The sequence below is a fragment of the Python bivittatus genome, unplaced genomic scaffold, assembly GCF_059951505.1.
Source record: "Python bivittatus isolate LINGU-HERP-01145 unplaced genomic scaffold, Pbiv_v1 ctg000030_np1212, whole genome shotgun sequence".
Lineage (NCBI taxonomy): Eukaryota > Metazoa > Chordata > Lepidosauria > Squamata > Pythonidae > Python > Python bivittatus.
In genome coordinates this window covers 1,725,031-1,742,825 of record NW_028277031.1, presented here as the reverse complement: position 1 = coordinate 1,742,825, position 17,795 = coordinate 1,725,031, and the positions used below count along the sequence as shown (strand labels likewise).

General features: G+C 50.4%; 2 protein-coding genes across 3 annotated transcripts in view; both read left to right on the top strand.

Moving 5' to 3' along the window:
- Positions 1 to 7,905, top strand: part of GRID2IP (Grid2 interacting protein) — a 44,892-nt gene extending 36,987 nt beyond the window's left edge. Inside the window, 5 exon segments of the mRNA XM_088152239.1 lie at positions 169 to 255; positions 2,504 to 2,633; positions 3,384 to 3,505; positions 4,178 to 4,342; positions 6,071 to 7,905. Of these exon segments, the coding sequence (XP_088008365.1) occupies positions 169 to 255; positions 2,504 to 2,633; positions 3,384 to 3,505; positions 4,178 to 4,342; positions 6,071 to 6,160 (594 nt within the window). The 3' untranslated portion in view covers positions 6,161 to 7,905.
- A 4,376-nt stretch (positions 7,906 to 12,281) lies between these two features.
- SLC5A11 (solute carrier family 5 member 11) overlaps positions 12,282 to 17,795 on the top strand; it is a 28,207-nt gene continuing 22,693 nt past the window's right edge. The window contains exons 1-4 of one of the 2 annotated variants that reach the window (XM_015889873.3): positions 12,282 to 12,477; positions 13,739 to 13,879; positions 14,682 to 14,972; positions 17,096 to 17,167. In XM_015889873.3, coding sequence (XP_015745359.1) covers positions 14,838 to 14,972; positions 17,096 to 17,167 — 207 coding nt within the window. In that variant the 5' untranslated portion in view covers positions 12,282 to 12,477; positions 13,739 to 13,879; positions 14,682 to 14,837. Of the gene's footprint in view, positions 12,478 to 13,543; positions 13,880 to 14,681; positions 14,973 to 17,095; positions 17,168 to 17,795 lie in introns of both variants that reach the window. The other variant, XM_025173331.2, reaches the window with a different exon arrangement.

Genomic DNA, 17,795 nt, shown 5'->3' with positions numbered 1-17,795 from the left:
TGAGACCCGCCATATCTCTGCCTGTGGTGTCAGCCAGGGCTGAATCATGTTAATGATGCTGCTGATGCCTGTCGGCCAGGTTCAGCAGCAGCTGGTAGGGCAGAAATGGGAAGAGAGGTAATTGGTGGTTTTCTCTGATCTGTGATTCACCAGAAACTTTCTTTGCAGTTTGTACTGGCCATGGGGAACTACTTAAACCACGGGCAACCCAAAACCAACAAAACAACCAGCTTTAAAATCAACTTCCTCACAGAGGTATGTAGGTTCCAAAGCTGGCTAGATGGATGCTCTCCTTGGGGTATCGATTATGCGTCATCAAGCCTTAGCGTCCACGTAGATAGGCCTTCTCCAGGATGTTCTCCCCCACAACCTGCTCCTTCAGGTCTCCCAATGGTGCACCTGCTGCTGCTGTAACGCAGTCCATCCCCTTGGCTGCTGGTCATCCTCTTCTTCTCTTTCCCTCCGCCTTTCCCAGCCCGAGGGCTTTCTCCAGAGAGCGAAGTCCTTGCATAATGGATCCCAGAAGGAGTGAACTGAATATGTTGAACTCCACAATCAAGCTGTCTCTCTGTTTATATTAATATTTATATTTCTCTAATGCCTGGGCCAGACAGAGATCCAGACGCAGGGTGCTATTTATTGGTGTGTTTCACTGCTAACCAGTCTGGGAAACTACCTGCAACTTCAGTGTATCCTGTAGGTTTCAGAGGTGTCTCCAGGGGAGTGGTGTGTGAAAAACATCAAGATGGTAGCTTTGATGAACCCTAAGTCATGGCTGCCGTCTTGACTCATTTGAGTTAATCTTGTAGCCTTAAATTCTGCAAATGTGAATGCCGCTCTTAAAGCCACCTCCTTCCCAGACTCCCCGGGAAGCCTAAACAAAATCAGACGGCTTTAATGAATGGTCCAGAAAGGCACTGGGCTCTCAACAGGTCCAAAGCACATTTTCCAAATAATTTTCAAAGAGTTGAATTACTGCCTGGTGATTTACATTGTAGACAATGTTCCTCTCTGGATTTGCAAAAAGGTTTTCAGAAACTGAATGCATCTGCTTGGAGGCTTGGAAAAAACCTCCCTCTTGTTTTTTCACTCAGGAAAATGAATTTGTCGGTGAGCGAGGAAGGCTTTCATTTTCCACATTTCTACCTCAAGAAGATCTTTCTTGGGGCAATAACTGGCAAACTGCCTACAGGGACATTTGTCCTCATGGGGGTCATCTGGGAATTGCATCTGATCCCTCTTGAAAGTTGGGTCCGGTGGTCTTGGAAAGCACCAAATTCCCTGCTTCCTCTAGTAGCCATCAGAGGATGTGAGCCTACTCAGTCAACATGATGGCGGAATCTACTCTCCCCAATAGCAAGGCAATGTATCGTTGGGCAGAGTGCATTACCAGGGCTGCAAGATTAACTTCGTTATTGAAAGAGTTCCCTCTAATTTTCACTTGCCAAAAAGTGCAGAGCGGCCATACCTTCTGTCTGTCAAGAGGCTGTTTGGCACCTGGATCTGGCCAGCTTCAGAAGCCCAGATGCTCTTGCATAGCACTAAGCCTATGACAACGGTTCAGTTTTTTACATGGTTAGAATACCCAAAATAGGATGGAAACGTGGAATAAGGAATTGGAGCGTTCAGTACACAAATGCCAAGGGACACCCATTCGGACATTTATGTCAAATTGCCATTGATGGAAATCCTGCTTACTTCAGCAACAGATGGGAATGGCTGCCACACACCTAGCTGGGTCAAGGAGGGGTTAATGCTCTCTGGGAAGACCTAAAAGAGGTTCTATGCAGGTTGTTCCCTTGAACCCCTTCACGGCATGGGGGCGGATATTTGTGGGACGGCCTCTTTCCGCAGGAGGGCCCTGCTCCGGCTCCCGCCCGTTAAGCCGGCCTTCGGTGTAGCAGCGCCTGCGCCCTGGGATTAGACTGGCCCCAACCCTGCTGGCCTCCCACAGAACCCTTGAGACCTGGCTTCTCTCTCGGGCATGTTGCGCTCCTGAGTTGCACAGACCTGTGGCCATTTTCCCTTTTGAAGTGTTTTTCTTTTTGTATTTTGCTTCCGTGCTGATGTTTTCCTTGCGTTAGCCGCCCGGAGTCGCTGGATGCGAGATGGGCAGCCGCATGACTCTAATAAATAATCCTCAGGCGCTTAAACCAAACTGATCGTGTGCAGTCTCCGCTCGCTCCCTCGGGTCAGCCGTGTCCTGGGACCCCTGACCCAGGCAGCTGCTCCGTTTTGCAACCCGCTTTGCAAGCTGCAGTCGGTTGCAGAGAGATTTGACTGGGTAACAACTGAGTGGGTTAGGTGGGCCGTGAGAATAAGGTGGCTGCTTTAGTTTTGTTGTGTGAACCCGACTATTGCGAACAAGCATGTTCGTTTTCTCAAGAACTTTTTTGCTGCAGTGAGGGAACACATTTTTGGGTGGAGCAGCTACAAGAACTGTATGGACTGGAATTACTCTGTCAGTGGTAAGTGTTCCCTTCTCTTTCTGGCTTTATTCTAGCTGAACATGACAAAAACAGTTGATGGGAAATCCACTTTTCTGCATATTCTTGCCAAATCACTTAGCCAACATTTCCCAGAACTCCTGGGCTTTGCCAAGGATTTACCCACAGTGCCACATGCTGCCAAAGGTAAAGCACAAAGGATGGGATTTTTTCTGACATCACCTGGTTTGTAGGGAACAGGGATAGAAAAGATCTGTGGGCCTCCGAGGTGTGCCCATTCATTTTTAATCTTCTAACCCCGATTGACCGAAAAGAAGAAAATTGGCTGAATCTGGAAAGAGAAGTTGCCTGAAATCGTAGAAGCTTCCAAAGGCTTTTTCCTGTCTTCACAGGACAGGCTGGGTCTATCCAATGTGTCTTGCTAAGGAAGGAAAAACCCGCAATCCGGTCATGGTTTCTGAAAATAAAGCCTGGGAATATTACCTATTGCATATACACAAGTAGCAATAGGGTAACAATAACATCCTCTACTTTGCATAAGCAAAACGGGGCCTTTCCAGAATGAGAAACTATGACTACCAGGTAGACTCATCCCATTGTCCACCTACGAGTCCTCCATATGGCTTGCAGGCTTCCTCCAGTGGCAGGTCGTTTGCTGTCCCCTCTAGCAAGTGACTCTGCCTGCTCCTTGCCCAGGGATGGGCACTCACCCTCAGCTTGTGGTGGGCAGAGAGAGGCTAGGAGTGACTGCCAAGGGCAAAGCGGGTGCCGGAAAAGGAGCTGGGCAGCCTTCCCAGAAGTAGGCAGCCTTTGGGTTGGTTCCTCTTGGTGTAATGTAATATGGGCGAGTCACTGCAGATTCCTTTCCTTGCTTCACTAAGTAGAAGGTGCAGGAGCTGTTGAAATTCTGTCCTTCTAACATTTTTCTTTCCTTAGTGAATCAGAGAACATTAACAGCTGACCTCAGTGACCTTCATCACACCATCAATGAGATTGAGATCGCCTGCCAGAATATGGTGCCTTCATCACCTGAGGACAGATTTGTGCCTGTGATGGATGTATCTTTTTGTTGAAAAGGGTGGATTTCTAGGAGGTGTTGCCTTTGTTCTACAAATAAAGTGCAAGTCCACAGGCTGTACGTTGCCCACCCTTTCCCCTCCCTATCTCCAGTAGGAGAGAATGGTGAATTTGCTTGCCCTGTCTCATCCCAAGAGCTCCCCCCAAGACAGTGGAGTGACCCATGGCTTGTAACTGTAAGTAGGAGCTAAAGGAATTCCCATTTACACGTGTGCAGTGTTAATGTTGGCATCAGAGAGGTCCCTCTGGAAATATATGGCTTCGGAGCTGGGTGGTTTTCTTAACTTTTTTTTTTGGTGCCTTCTAGCAGTCCTTGCAGCTTTCTTGGCAAGATTTCGGAAGTGGTTTGCCATTGCCTGCTTTCTAGGGCTGAGAGGGAGCGACTGACCCAAGTTCACCCATCCAGCATTGTGCCTCAGGCAGGACTAGAACTCACGGTCTCCCAGTTTCTAGCCCAGGGCCTTATAGCCACTGCACCGAACTGTCTCTCTTTTTCTTACCTTAACAGACGAGAACGTAAGACGTGTATCCTGCCATGTGTTTGGGGTCAGGTTTTTTTTTTTTTTTTTTGTGGATGATGTAATATTTCTTCTCTGACTTAACAGGAAAAAACAAGTACATGTTGCTTGTTCAGCCTTAACCATCCTCTGCAGGCTTTCCTGGAGAGCGCAGATCCCACCGTACGGTCCCTTGGTGATCTCCAGCATAAAGCCATGGAGGAATTCAGGAAGGTCTTATCCTTCTTTGGGGAAGACTCCAAGGTCACAACTTCTGAAGGATTTTTTGGCATTTTTGCTGAGTTCATGAGCAAATTTGAGGTGAGCGTTGGGTTTTATTTTATTCTTTTTGAGTTATATCCTGGTGGTGGCCTTGCAGCCACCAATGTCAGCCACGTGGACTTCGTTTCATTGTGTGCATTGCTCCTGGAGGATAAGGATAGGGGTAGATTGATCCCAGCGTGGCCTAAAACGTGGGCCTTTGCTGCTTTTCTTTCAGAAAACCCAAACAGACCTGACTGCACCAATCTGAGCTTTTTGAACTCACCATGTTCAGTAGAAACTCCTCAGTTGGCGATTGTCACTTAGAAGCTGGCGGGAGACAGGAGAAGATGGCTAGAAATGTGTCTGGTTTCTCCATCTCTTGTGCTGAGCAGTTACACATTTGCGCTTGTTTTGTAGCCTGAAAAAGAATCCAGAAGGGGGAAAAAAAACATGCTGGGGGAGGCTTGAGGGGGAAGAGAGACTAACCTTTTGGAGAGGACTCTGCACATGCTTGCCCTGGCATTCTTCCCTCCTGTGTTTTCTTGCAAAGAATGTTCTTCTGATCACATGGCCGTTCTCTGAAAAAAAAAATGCTGGAGAAAAGAATGCCCCCACACTGCTGCCAATGTGTGTAGCATTCCTCCACAGGAACGGGGGGAAAGCTACTGCTTTGGGGGGCAGGGTTGGTGGAGTTGAGCATGTGTAGCCTAGAAAAGTTACGGTTGATACCTCAGTATCCCTGAGTCCTTTCAGCTTCCAAAAAGGAGCTCACCAATCTCTGAAGTTGTTCCTACTGCCAGGAAGATTCAGTTTCGTTGTTTGTAGCTTGAACCCATTGGCTTAGATCCTAGATGAACTGGCGGCCCCCCAAAGGTTAGGTGAATTCTTCTTCCCACCACTCCCCACTTCAAGTTTGCTTGCAAGATTCTTTTACTCCACATGAAAGAAACAGGAAAAAACATGCCTGAACAACACCGGGGGCGGGGGCTGCATGAGCACAATAGGTCTTCTGGAATTGAATTCCTCCTGTTTGGTGCATACTGGCTACCTCACTCACTCATCACCAGCTTGAGCCATCTTGGACTTGGTCACAGTTTGATATAGCAAATTATACTAGATGACTTGGGGAAAAATGGTCCACCCCTGAAGAGAAGATGCCTAGTAGCCCAGACCAGACAGGCTGAGAGCATTGAATCACACATTCATCTTCTCATAAAATGAGAAGTCCCCAGATGTTTGCAGTGTCCCTGTGCCCTGCATGTGAACATTGCCATGGGGCAGGGAGCATGTTATATGAGAAGGAAAATTGGGCTGCTCGAGCCAGTCGAGCAACCAAGGGGCCTTGAAGTGGCATGAAGCCGTTCTGGTCTGCTTAGGGTTCAGCCCTCTCCCCTCATGTCCTCTGAACAATCGCATCAGCAACTGCAGCTTCCACACTGTGTTCTGGTGCAAACAGTGGGAAGTAGCAGAAGGCAGCAAGAACCTGGCGTGGCCTTGAGTGCGGCGGCCTCTGCAGGCATCAGATTGGAGAAGCCGGAAGCAGGGGGCCTCTTTGGCTCACTCTTCAGATTTCAAGCTCTCATCAAGATCATCTTTGCCTTCTCCGTAGGCACCCATCGTGCAGTGAACTGGGGTGCGAGAACCAGAGGCGCTGAGTTGTCTCCTTCTGGGCCTCAGTCCTTACACCTGTGGAAGTGTGGTGTTGGGACTCTAGATTGTCTTGATGGCCTAGAACGCCCTTATGCTTGATAGCTGTCTTATGCTGCTCTCCCGTTCTCTCTGCAGCGGGCCTTCAGTGATGTGCAGGCCAGCGAGCTCCCATGCAGCCCGAAGATGGCCCTCCCCCCTTGCCTGGTGTCCGGACAGTTCAAGTGAGGACGCCGCACGGTGCTTTCTTGCCCACAGAGCGCAGCTGCTTCTGGTCCAGTCCGGCCGTCAGCACAAAGCAGTTCACCCCAGCATGGAAGAAGCACTGCTGGAGACCAGCAGAGGGACAATCTCTGTGGAAATTGTGTCTCCAAAAAAGAGAGAGGGGCTGGCTGCAGATTTCTAAAAACTTCTCCACTCCAGAGACGTTTCTCTTTTCCACAGGGATATTCCTTGGTTTGGTAAACCTGCGTGCTAGAATGAATCCAAGATGTCAAGAGGCATGGGCAAAGCTGGGCTTTCTTTCCTCCCACTTTTTATGGCCTTTCTGAAAGTTCCTTATTTCAGGGAGCTGTAACCAAGTCTGCATATGGCATTTGGGAGCAGCCAACCAGTTCAGGGGCTGCCATTTCTGCAGTTCCCTGGGAAACGCTGAGTGCCCCAAAACAAAGGCAGGCTTGGACTGGTGGCATGATGGACCCTTTGCCGCAAGAGAAACTGACCTGCCCCCTCTTCTCCCTCCTGGTCTCAAGGCGTCTGTGCCTGTGGTTGCAAACATAGCCAGCAAGTCTTAACCTCTTGTTCCAGGCGGTTCTCTTGCGAAAGTAGATTCCTAAATGAAATGATCCATGCAGGCTGGGTTAAATGCAGGATGGCAGCAAAAGCGGAGAAGCCCCCTAACCCAGCCCAATACCTGTTCAGCAGAAGCTCTGATGCCTGTTCCACACCCACTTCTGCTCTCCTGGTCAAATAGAGGGGAACAAAGTAGCTTATATTTTGTGTTAGTTACTTTATTTGCTAGTTTGCTGTCTCACCATTCCTCCAGGAGCTCAAGGCAGCTTGTGTGAGGAATGCCAGTCATTTTATCCCCAAGCAGTGACCCTGTGAAGGAAGTGGAGCTAGAAGACCCAGTGAGTTTCATGGATAAGGGTGGACTTAAACCTGCATCTCCCCAGTCCTAGTCTAGCATCTGAACACCATAGTGGTTAAGATCTGGATTGTGGCAAGCTTCCCTCTGATTAGCAAAGAGCGAGCTGATTGCTGCAGGCAATCATTAGGCCAGGGAGATGCTCCAGTCAGTTGGGTTCCCCCAGTGAGTGTCCAGTCAAGCCTTTCCCTTAACCCCTTAGTGGAGATTATTTGAGCTGGAAATGAAAAGCAGACCTCCTCTGATACCAGTGCAGCATCTCCTTGCCCATCCACCATGGCAGAAGCTCTGCCCTACCTTATCTGCCCTTGAGATCAGAAGCAGTGAATTCACCGTGGCATGGGCAAAACCAAGACTGTCAACAATGCTGGGCCTTAGTGGGCGCTGGCCCACCATTCGTCTTGTTTAAATAAAAATCCCAGTCCAATCATACCTTGCTGGGCATTCTTCATTCACTGCTTGGTGCCAGGTAGCCCCTTCCTTACGTAAACAAATGACTTGGGCTTTTCGTTTGAGGTTTATTTTGAAGTGTCACTCACATTGGCCCTCCTTGTCCTGGATGATACGTACGGAGCTCAGCTCATATTTTCAAAGAGCTGCAATTAAGTATTTTGAGGTTATTTCATGACGATGACAATGATCGTCCCTTCTTGTAACTTGTAATTTGGCAAGACCGTGGGGAGGGGCTAAGCTCTTCATTTCAAGACGCTATTTTCTTGTGATGTTTTTCAAAGACCGAAGATTGCAGCTGAGAACTGTGTATAGATGTGAGAACTGTGTCTCTGTACAAATCTTTATTAAGCTATCATGTAATAAAGAAATACCATCTCTGTAGCAAAGCCTGTAAGATGAAAACGGCATCGGTTTGGTGATCACATCTTTGATACCCGATCAAAGCCAACCATCCATAGAGTGAGGGACTGGACCAAGGGCTCTTCCTTCCTGCGTGCTCCTCCTGCCCTGTGGCACAAATCGCCCTCCCCCTGCGCTCCGTGTTGATCTGCGTCTGCAGCATCGCTGGGCAGAGCTGCCGTCCGCAGACAAACTAGAGTACTGCAGGCTGATTTCAGGGCATGGGCTGGTGGATGCCCAGGCATCTTTTCCCAGCCCGCCCAGGGACAGCTATTGGTAGGAAAACCAACCATCCATCTGTTTCCTGGAAGGGGGCCAAATTTTATTTATCAAGTCTTAAATTTTATTATTTATTTAGCCTTAATGTTATTATTTACTGTGTGCTACTTGTGATATGGAGACCATGAAATGATTTCATAAATGCTGCCATCTAGAAGTTGCCCAGTTAATTGCAGGCGGGATTCAGAAATTTAAATTCCAACCTGCAGTAACCCTGACTACCTCTAGACGGCAGTGCTTGTGAAATGGGAAAAAAGGGGAATTTGATATTCCTGTCAACCCCGCCCCACCCCCAAAAAAGCTGATTTGAAATACGTATCAGAGAAGCTCAGACTAGGGAGCTCTCTGTTATTGGATTCTTCTTTTCTCTTTCCCTGTAAAGCAGTTTTTGATCAGGCAAAGAGCCTTCTCTTTCCCCTGTGTGTGTGTGTGTGTGTGTGTGTGTGTGTGTCTCACAGGCTTTCCCTGCTTTACAATTTCCTGGCACACAGTTATACACAAGTCCTCTGGAGCCGTTCAAGAGACTCATCCTTTTTCAGTTTCTTGGCGTACGAATCTCCTGTAAGAGCTGCAGCGCCTTCCAGCATCCCAACCTTCCCAAGAAGAAATTGGCGGTGTGCGCCGGGCGTCTGGGTGCTCTTGCAGGTTAGAAAAAAGGCCCCGGCGGCCCCGGGTGTGCAGGAACCAGAGAGATGGCCGGGCCTGGCCAGCTCACCGGAGGCTCTGCTCCAGCACGCCCGACGGTCTGGTTGGGCGCATGGAGTCCGGGTAGGGGGAAAGCACCACTTCCATGGCAGAACAGCCCAAGGTGACTTGGGGCCGCCGCAGCCATTGAGGAAGCAATGACAACCTTGTGAGGACGAGTCCTCTGCAAATGGTTAATGGGGTGCCTTTGTATCACAGCAAGCACGGCTGTGTGCACGGCCCTACGTCTAGCATGGAAAGTTTGATAGAAAAAGAAGGTTGTGGCACAAACGTAGGCTGGGTTTGTACCTCTCGCTAAAGTATAACGTGGTTTGTTTGGCTTTTGTGTATCCCCTGCCGTTGCAGTTTGCAAAACACACTTCGTAGCTTAGTGTGAAGTGGGAACCCGCCCGACTTGGCTTAACCAGCATCCATGGCCTCAGGTGGGCAGTAGTCAGGCTGTATCTGGGCTAATGGTAGAGTTGTAACTCACATATTCGTTACAATCCACATAAATGTGAAGATGACCCAGTTGGCCTTCTGCAAAAGGCAGATTTTGAAACTTGCAACATCTGGCAAAGTGCAGCGTTTATCTCTGTGACTGAAAGTGCCTCTCTGAAACGTTGGGCAATGCTTGCTGGAATCTTATGACTAAAAGGACGGTAGCTTTTCCTCGTGGCCTTTTCCCATCCCTTACCAGCTGATAAGCAAGACAAACGGAAGAATAACATGAAGTGAAACCATGCAGGTTGGCGCTGAGAGCTGCCCTGGGCAGGGAAGGGAAATTTCCCTCTCCCGTGCGTTGGATGAGAGGCGGCACCGTTCATGGCCACCGAGCGAGTTTGTAGCACCAGCTCTCCTGCCACCAAGAAGCTCCCTCCGTTTAGCTCATTGCTGTGGAATTAGGGAGGGACTTGGCAGGAACTCCTTATCTCGTCTTGAGAACAAGTTGTTTTATGTCGACGCAGCAGAATCTTCCTGGACCGGCCGGGTCACTGATCGTCAATGGGCCAGGGAGAGCCGTGAGTCTCGGCAACTGACCTGTTGCCTTTCTCGCCCTCCAACCCCCGTTTTACTGAAGCTTCTGCCTTTGAACTCGGCCAGGGAGATCGGGGGACGCAGCTTGACCCTCAGGCAGTGGGGACGGGCATTCAACAGCCAGCTTGGGGCTCTTTCAAGGAACTTATTTTGTTTGTAACCTGCTTTTCTTCCTGGAGTTCCATTTGAGTCCACAGTTCTGCCTCCTCCAATTTCCCCCAGACCCTGTGAGGGGGGTTGGCTTGAGAGAGGGAGTGTGACTGGCCTAAAGTCCCCCGGGGACCTCCTGTGGCCAAGGGCAGACTTAAGCTTGGGTCCCTTGGTCCTACTTCAACACGTTGACTTGCTGGATGGTTGTAAGAATCATGCCATACCAGGTGTGAAGGGGGGAATCTCAGCTCACTGTCCAGGGCAGCTGTTGGTGCAAAGTTGCATGATTTCTTTTCATGATTAAAACACTAGATCTGCATTCAGAAAACGAGACTTGTGGTCTTTTGGGGGAGTGGCAGTGCCATGCTGCACAGGAGTCACTCGAACCTGGGGAAGAAAGCTGGGCTCAGACAGGTCTGTGTTGCTGCTCCCATCACCATTGGAGCAATACAGATTCTCCACTACTTCTGCCAAGAAGGGGGCTTGCCATTTTTATTCCTTTAGATGGGGGTGCCCTTCTGCCTTCTCCAGGAGCTACCCCGTAACCTGCCGCTCAGGTGTCTTGGAAGTGGGCTGAGCTGTCCAGCCCTGGCGCCCAGGGATGGACCACATTTTAAGGAAGACAGCGGATGAAGCTGGGTGGGAGGGGGAAGGAAGCCGAGACCCCACCCGTGCCTTCCCTTCACTTGTCCTGCTTGAACTCATAAGGGCAGCACTGAGGCAGAGGGGCTGAGCTGGTGTGACAGCACCTGGTGCACCTGCGCCCTCTTCTGCCAGCTGGGGGAGATCCCATGACAGTGTCCGTGAGGAAGAGCCTTACATTGCCCAGCCCGGCCAGCACCATTGAATGGGCCTAGAGCAAAGGGCCACCTCCTGGTGGCACCCCAGACAATCATCCAAATGTTTTTGGGGTTGGCTTGGGATTTAACAGCAGGTTGAAGTAAGGATGCAGGTTGGCACACTCGGGTTAAAAAGCAAGCCGGCAAACCATCCTGAAGAATCCTGCCATCAAATGTTATTTTCTCTCCTGTTCTGTACTACCTGCCTGTCTGCAGGGTATGGTCAAAAGCCACGAGGGCAGACGCAACAGTGTGACCAAAACCCACCTGGTTTTTATATGTGCTGCACCCATGATGCACATAAAAACCAGTCAAGGTTTTGATTGCATCATCACAGCTGCCATCTTGCCTTTTCTGACCATGTTCTGTGGGTGCCCAGGATGGGGATTCCCCTTTGAGAATAAGTCCCATGCTAGAAATTACCGAAGGGAGGTGCAAAAGGCGGCTCATTCTCCACTAACGCCCCCTCTGTCGTTAAAAATGGATCCCCAGAAGAATAATCTTCAAAGCCAACCAGGCATGGTTGGGCAAGAGGCCACGCCAACGCGCCAGTCGTTAGAAACATCATGGAGGTCAGTTGTGCAAGCCCTTTCAGTGCGCAGTCAAGGATCAAACCATGTGAACATGACTTTGAACGAGACTGACTTCGACAAAAAGGAAGTGGAACCGTGTGCCATTCAGTGCAAGAGCGGCTTAATACACAGATACAAACTCCTCTTCCTGTTACAACAACAACTTGATAAGCAACGTTAAAAAATCCAAGTCAAACCTATTACAGACAGTCCCTGGGTCAAGAACACCTGGTTTAAGGATGACCCATAGTTAAGAATGGAGCCTATTGTAGCAAAATTCGAGTTAAATACACAATGAGTCGAGTTAAATGCACAATGGTTCAAGTTCATTACACAACACTACTTATAATGCTACTTATTCCAGCTTACATACAAATTTGACTCAAGGATAGACCTTGGGAACGGAACTCGTTCTTAAACTGGGGACTACCTGTATGTCCTTGCTAGCTTGCTAGCAACGCTGGAAGGGAGATCTGTAACCATTTCCTTTTTTTCTTGCACGATGTGGTGAAGGCTGAGGTTGAGAGAACTGTAAACAGAAATCAGGTTATTCTCTGCTGCCTTGAGTGGAAAGATCTGGACAAGTGGTCCTCCAGGACTGTAGGAGTTTCCTGCCTGCTTGAGGTCATGCGGACATTTGTTGGGAGAAGGTTCCTTCCCGTCCTCGGTGTTTCTACAACACTCTTCCATTCTCTCTCTCTCTTTTTCTACTGCCCTGATTATTTTTGGAAGGGAGGGATGAGATACTTTGGAGTTTGACCCCCAAAGCCCGATAAGGAAGCAGCCCAGCCCGACTCATGAGCAGCATCAAAGGCAGGGCCAATGAATCAAAGAGCTCTGCCTATAAATTTCCCCTTTCATGCCTGTGAACATGTAAAAGAGCCTCATTGAATCCTCTCCGCTGGCATCTGGAAGCCACCCTGTGGACTGGCAGAAGGCTGCTCGCCCTGAGCACAAGATGGGAGCGAGCCCCCGAGGAGCATGGTAAGTCTCTGCCCCTGGCTTGGATCTGTAGGGACCTCTTTGAACACTTGGGGTCCATCTCAAAAGGTCCGTGGGTGGCATCGCTGCCAGGCCTGGGGGCGCGGTTGGTAGGAAAGTGTAAACGCAACGGCAAGAGAGGTCAGGCTTGGTTTCCTCAGCAGCCACGAACCAGACACATGGGTTGCTGACTCTCTCCATTCAGGTGATTCCTTTCAACGCCATGGTTGTCCTTAGCCAAGAACGGCCTCCCCGACTCAACCAGGCAGCTGAGGAAGAACAAGGCTCTGATCACACTTGATGGACCTCCTCACCTTCCTGCGTGCCAGGACAGGGAGGACCTCCAAGAGGGCAGGTGTGGGGCCAGACCGACAGGCATTGCTGTCCACCCTCCGACTTGGCTAGGCATTTCGTTTGGGCTCCGTGATTCAGGGGGCAGTGCTGACAGCGACAAGCAGAGCCCCCAGGAACTGGCTGCCTTCGGGGCTGCCAAGCAGGGCTGATCTTTGCAGATTATAGGGATGGGTTAAATCTGTTTTTCCCCACACCAGAGACCCAGGCAGGGAGGGCTCCTCCCTCCCCCATCCCTCCTCTTCTTCGTTGCCAAACGTTAAATAACTGTAAAAACTGCTGCAGGCAAGAGCTTAGCATTAAAAAAAACCTTTGTTTGATAGAAGTGAAAACAAGTGAAATCGTATTTGATAGCAAAGAACTTCACATTCAAAAACAGCTTCAAATGAAAGAATGCTTTCTTTTATTTTTGAGGTTATATGTCATAAACCTTTTGGGGTATGAGATGATCTTGCAAGAGGAGAGTTTGCATTATTCACCCAAAAGCTCTTGAAGGAGGATTAACTGTCCAGCTAGATCAGCCCCAAGCCCATTTCCCCCACCAACAGCTGTAGCTTCCCTTGCCCGTCCTAGGATGGCTCCACCTTGAACAGTTCTGCTAGTAGTTTTCCTCAGTGAGACGATGCCAAAGGGATCCATTTTTCTGGCCCCTGTCCTGGCAGCGAGCGATGTGCCTGAAGCGATGGTGTTCTTTGGCCCCCTTCCTGAATATTTTCAGATCTGCCGGGCAGTCAAGGCCTCCAGAATCCCTAATGGAGCTGGCACTTTGGGGATCCTCCAGTGCCAGGCAGGCCACAGATAGGTAAAGATGTCTTTGCCAGTCTTAAAAATTGCATCAACCTGCAAGGCTCCCGACCTCACCCTCCAAGCACCTCCTTAAGCCACAGAGAGAAACTTGTTTGTCTGCTCTCAGAATCCCACGTCCCACAACACACGACTGGAAGAGCCGCTGAGCCTCCGAGGAGCTATTTTCCGGACTCTGTTCCCTCACTCGGACCCAGCAGATAAGGCGTCTGCTTGTGGTGGGAGCTGATCCTGGCACAAAGGAAGAAGAGTAAGTATCTTGACAACTCATTGGACCCCAAAGTCTTTAGCAAAATATTGACTCTAGCAAAAAAGGCTCCCTGGTTTCCTCTACCTACTTTAAGGTAAATCAGTCGGGGAAGAAGTTTGCTAAATGTTTGGATAAAGTTTTTATTATTGCTTCACATGCTTTGGAGCTGACTCTCCCACAGCCCTGGGAAGGCTTTAGATTATGTCATCCCTTAGAAACAGACCTGGCGTTGTTAATCCAGTATTGTCTACTTTCCTAACAGCCACAGCGGCTCAGGAGAGGAACCAATGGCCCGAGGGGCGGCGGGTCCCTTTCCCTGGATGTGGGGGGGGGGGGTCGGGGGTGCTTCAGTTCCCGCCCTGAGAGGTGGTTGGACCCGACTGGACTCGAGGGCTCTCGGTCCAGCTGGTCATGGCTCTTCAAAGGCTGGCCACTGCCTCTAAAAAGCGACGCCTGGCGACTTTGCTAACTCAGGAAAGTCACAGTTCTGGTGGGCTAGAACGGATGAGTTTCTGTGGCTCCCCTGCAGACGGACGGAGAGCATTTGTTCCTCGTGGCACAGCTTTGATCCGCAGATTACATTTGGTATGGTGTAACTGAGCTCCAGGGGTGTGAACTAATCAAACCGAGGCGTTTGCTCTCAACAGGCCAACAACGGTCCTGTTCTCCTGGAGTTGTTATTTTTTTCTCTTGCTGGATTGAAAAGCAAATAAACCTGGCCAAAAGCAAATAAAGTGGCCTTTGCATTTGCATCCCGTCTGTCTAATTTAGAATCCGCCACAATATCTTTTTCCTGCAACAGCAAACAAACAGGACTCCTGCTGGACTCCAGCTCAGAGCAAGTGCGTCGCCCAGGACGGGCGCTGCTCTCCCCGAAGGAGGACGGCGACGCGCTCCCTTTTTCTCCGAGCAGATCCACGCGTCGGGAAGGCGAGGCAGCCGGCCAGGGCGAGCGGCGATGGAGCCCGGCGGTACCAGCCCACCGTCTGCCCCCCCGCGCAGCTGGGAGGCCTTTCCCCAGCAGACCTTGGAGGCCGTGGATATTGTTGTCCTGGTTCTGTACTTCGTCTTTGTTCTGGCCGTGGGGCTGTGGGTAAGGAGGCTCCCTGACGCGCCGGGCAGGAGAGGGCAGCTGAGGGCTCCATCTGTCTGGGCAACCTCTTTCAGGCAGCGCCACCCAAGTGAATCTACGTTCTCCTTAGGAGCCACGGCGGAGGGGGGGTTTCTGGGGACACAGCAATAGGACACACGTTCTGGTCTGTTTTTATTAGCTTCATCAGCTGAGCCGATACCCAAATGCGCCAGCAAACGCTCTGTTTAAGGCCCGACCCAGCTCTGCCTTTCGGTGCCGGCCGAGGCCACTGCCTCGCTGCCCCGGCTGGCGCTCCCCTGCGCCCCTCTCGGCTGCGCGGCCTGCGATGGGCGGCGGCGGCGGCGGCAGCAGCGGCAGCGTGAAGCCACCTAAGCTGGGGATTTTCCAGCAGAGGACCGCGTTTGTGGAGGCTGGTTTTTTAAAGGTTACTGAGCGGCTGTGGGTTGGACTAATCCGACAGTTTGTGCACTGGCGCTCGTTTGCCTTTTGCTGCTGAATCGTTGCAAGGAGATCTCTTGGGACATTCCAGCAGCTGGAAACCGCTCATCCTTGAGGGCTGTGTGCGCGCGCGTGTGTTTTCGAGTCAGTGTTAACTCCTGGCGACTGCAGGGACCTGAGTAGAGCCACAACCCCATCCTTTCCTTTCCACAAAGAGAGGGGTCCTGGAGGCGCTTTTTTGCCAGATTCCCTCCCCTCCTAATCAGGGGAACCTGTGGAGGGTGGCTGCAACTGCACGGCTGGCTGCCGTCTTTGACCTCCCTCCACGGATGCCTCTGTGCCTACCCCTCAACTGGGGGAGCCCGTCGTTTTTGCTCTGGGGGCTGTTCTTGGCATTGGCCGGGGCAACCTTCCAGAAACAGAGAGGGGCCCAGGCAGGGCAGAATCTAAGTGCAATTCAAGTTTATCTCAGTTACAATCGGGTCAAATTCACCTGATTGCTCCTAACGTGCTTAGCAGTCCTTCTCTTCTGTCACACTTACTCTCCAAAGTCCTCTGGGGCCATCTGGGTCGCAGGAGGCCTGGGGTCCCTGGGGTCCCTCCCTCTTCTAGATGCCCCCTTGAGATTTCTCCTCATCAGGAGCAGATGACGGTGGATTTACTTTCTGTAGAAGTTGGACAGCGTTAGATTAGGGATTAGATCCGTGGTTTGCTCCTGCTCTGGAGGGCACATCCCATTAGCTGGTGTTCTTCTGGATGAGGCCAGGAATAAAGAGCAGATTGTCTTGTTACTGGAATTACAATGATTTGTCTAGAAAAGATTCCATAAGATCTATCCCATTAAGCAAAATAACTTCTTGTAAAGGCACTAATATCCCACTTCACAAGGTCTATGGCCAGATCCTGGTTCAAGCAAAGTGTTTTCCCACTCCCTTCCCATGCACATGGTTTGCAGAGATTAATGTTTGTTAAACAAGTCTCAACTCCTGCTATGAAAGGGAGGCTTTGTAATTTTTGTGGCATTATTCATCATCTGACCAGCCTTGTAGTTCAACTTTACATGACTGCAGGGTTTTGTGAGGCACGATTCTTGCCCTTGATCAATGGAATCCAGGAACTCTATATTTTCTCCGGGCACCCTCTGCCAGGCCACAGTGCCACCCCCTTGGCCTAGAGCCTGGACAAAGCAAATAATCGAATCATCACATTGTTTCATGGCTTCCAAGGTGCCCCCCAGATAGGATTGCACAACTGGGTAAGTCAAGGCTGTTCTCTTCAGGCTCTGCGATGCTGCCAACTCAGTGGCACTTTGTTACACGCAACCAGCCTACCACGTGGGCTGTACCTTGCTTCAAATGCATTCTAAGGGATTTCCCTTCCAGAGAACTCTGCCCCAGTCTCTCTGCCAGGCAAACCTGCCGGCCTCTGTCTCCTGAAAATGCCCAGTTGCCACTCCCTGCCCCAAGCATCTTCTCAGCTGTAGCTCTGTATCTTGGCCCGAAAGTCTAAGTCAAATGGGTTCTTTGATTGGCACAACACCGGAAGCCCCAGGAATTAACCCAGAGAGAAATGGGGCCCATGGCATAGTCACTCCGGCTTGCCTGTTTTTTGTGGGGAGGGGCACTGTGGTTTATGGAATCTTTCGTATTCTCAGCAAATAAACTCGTTGTCTTTTAATTTTTCAGTCAATGTGGAAGACGAAACGAAGCACCGTCAAGGGTTACTTCCTAGCTGGGGGCGAAATGGTCTGGTGGCCGGTACGTTAGCTCCAATTTCAGCATGCATAAAATACTTTGGTTCCAGAGAGATGTGGATAGGGGACGTATATAGAGCCTTTCTGTACCTTCCAGTCAGTCTTGACTGCAGGTCACTCCTGAACTAGTCCTGCAGTTTTCTGGGCAACATTTCCAGAAGTGATTGCCATCATCGCCTTCTTCTTCTTAGGGCCTACAGAGAAAGTGACAGGCTCAAGAAACCAGCTGGCTTCATGCCTGAGGCAGGACCTGAACTCAGGACGAGGCCAGGTTCTAGCCTGCTGCCTTGAACTGCTCTTGACACAAAGTACAGACACGTTGTTTTGTTCTCTGTTTTCTCCGCTTCGAAAGGTGCGAACTTGCTTGGGCTCCAGCCCCAAGGAACCTCCTTCCACAGGATGGTTCACACAAATCTAAGCCGGAAGGAGCTGGAGAAGCATCTCATGGCTGCTCTTGCTGATAGGGTCTAATGTTGCCAAACCCCATGTTGTCTGAACCTGTACAAACCAGGAACAGCTGCGAGAGCATCAGCTTCTCCTACAGCAGTGTTGTCCAAACTTGGCCACTTTAAGATGAGTGGACTTCAACTCCCAGAATTCCCCAGCCAGCATGAGTGAAGTCCACTCATCTT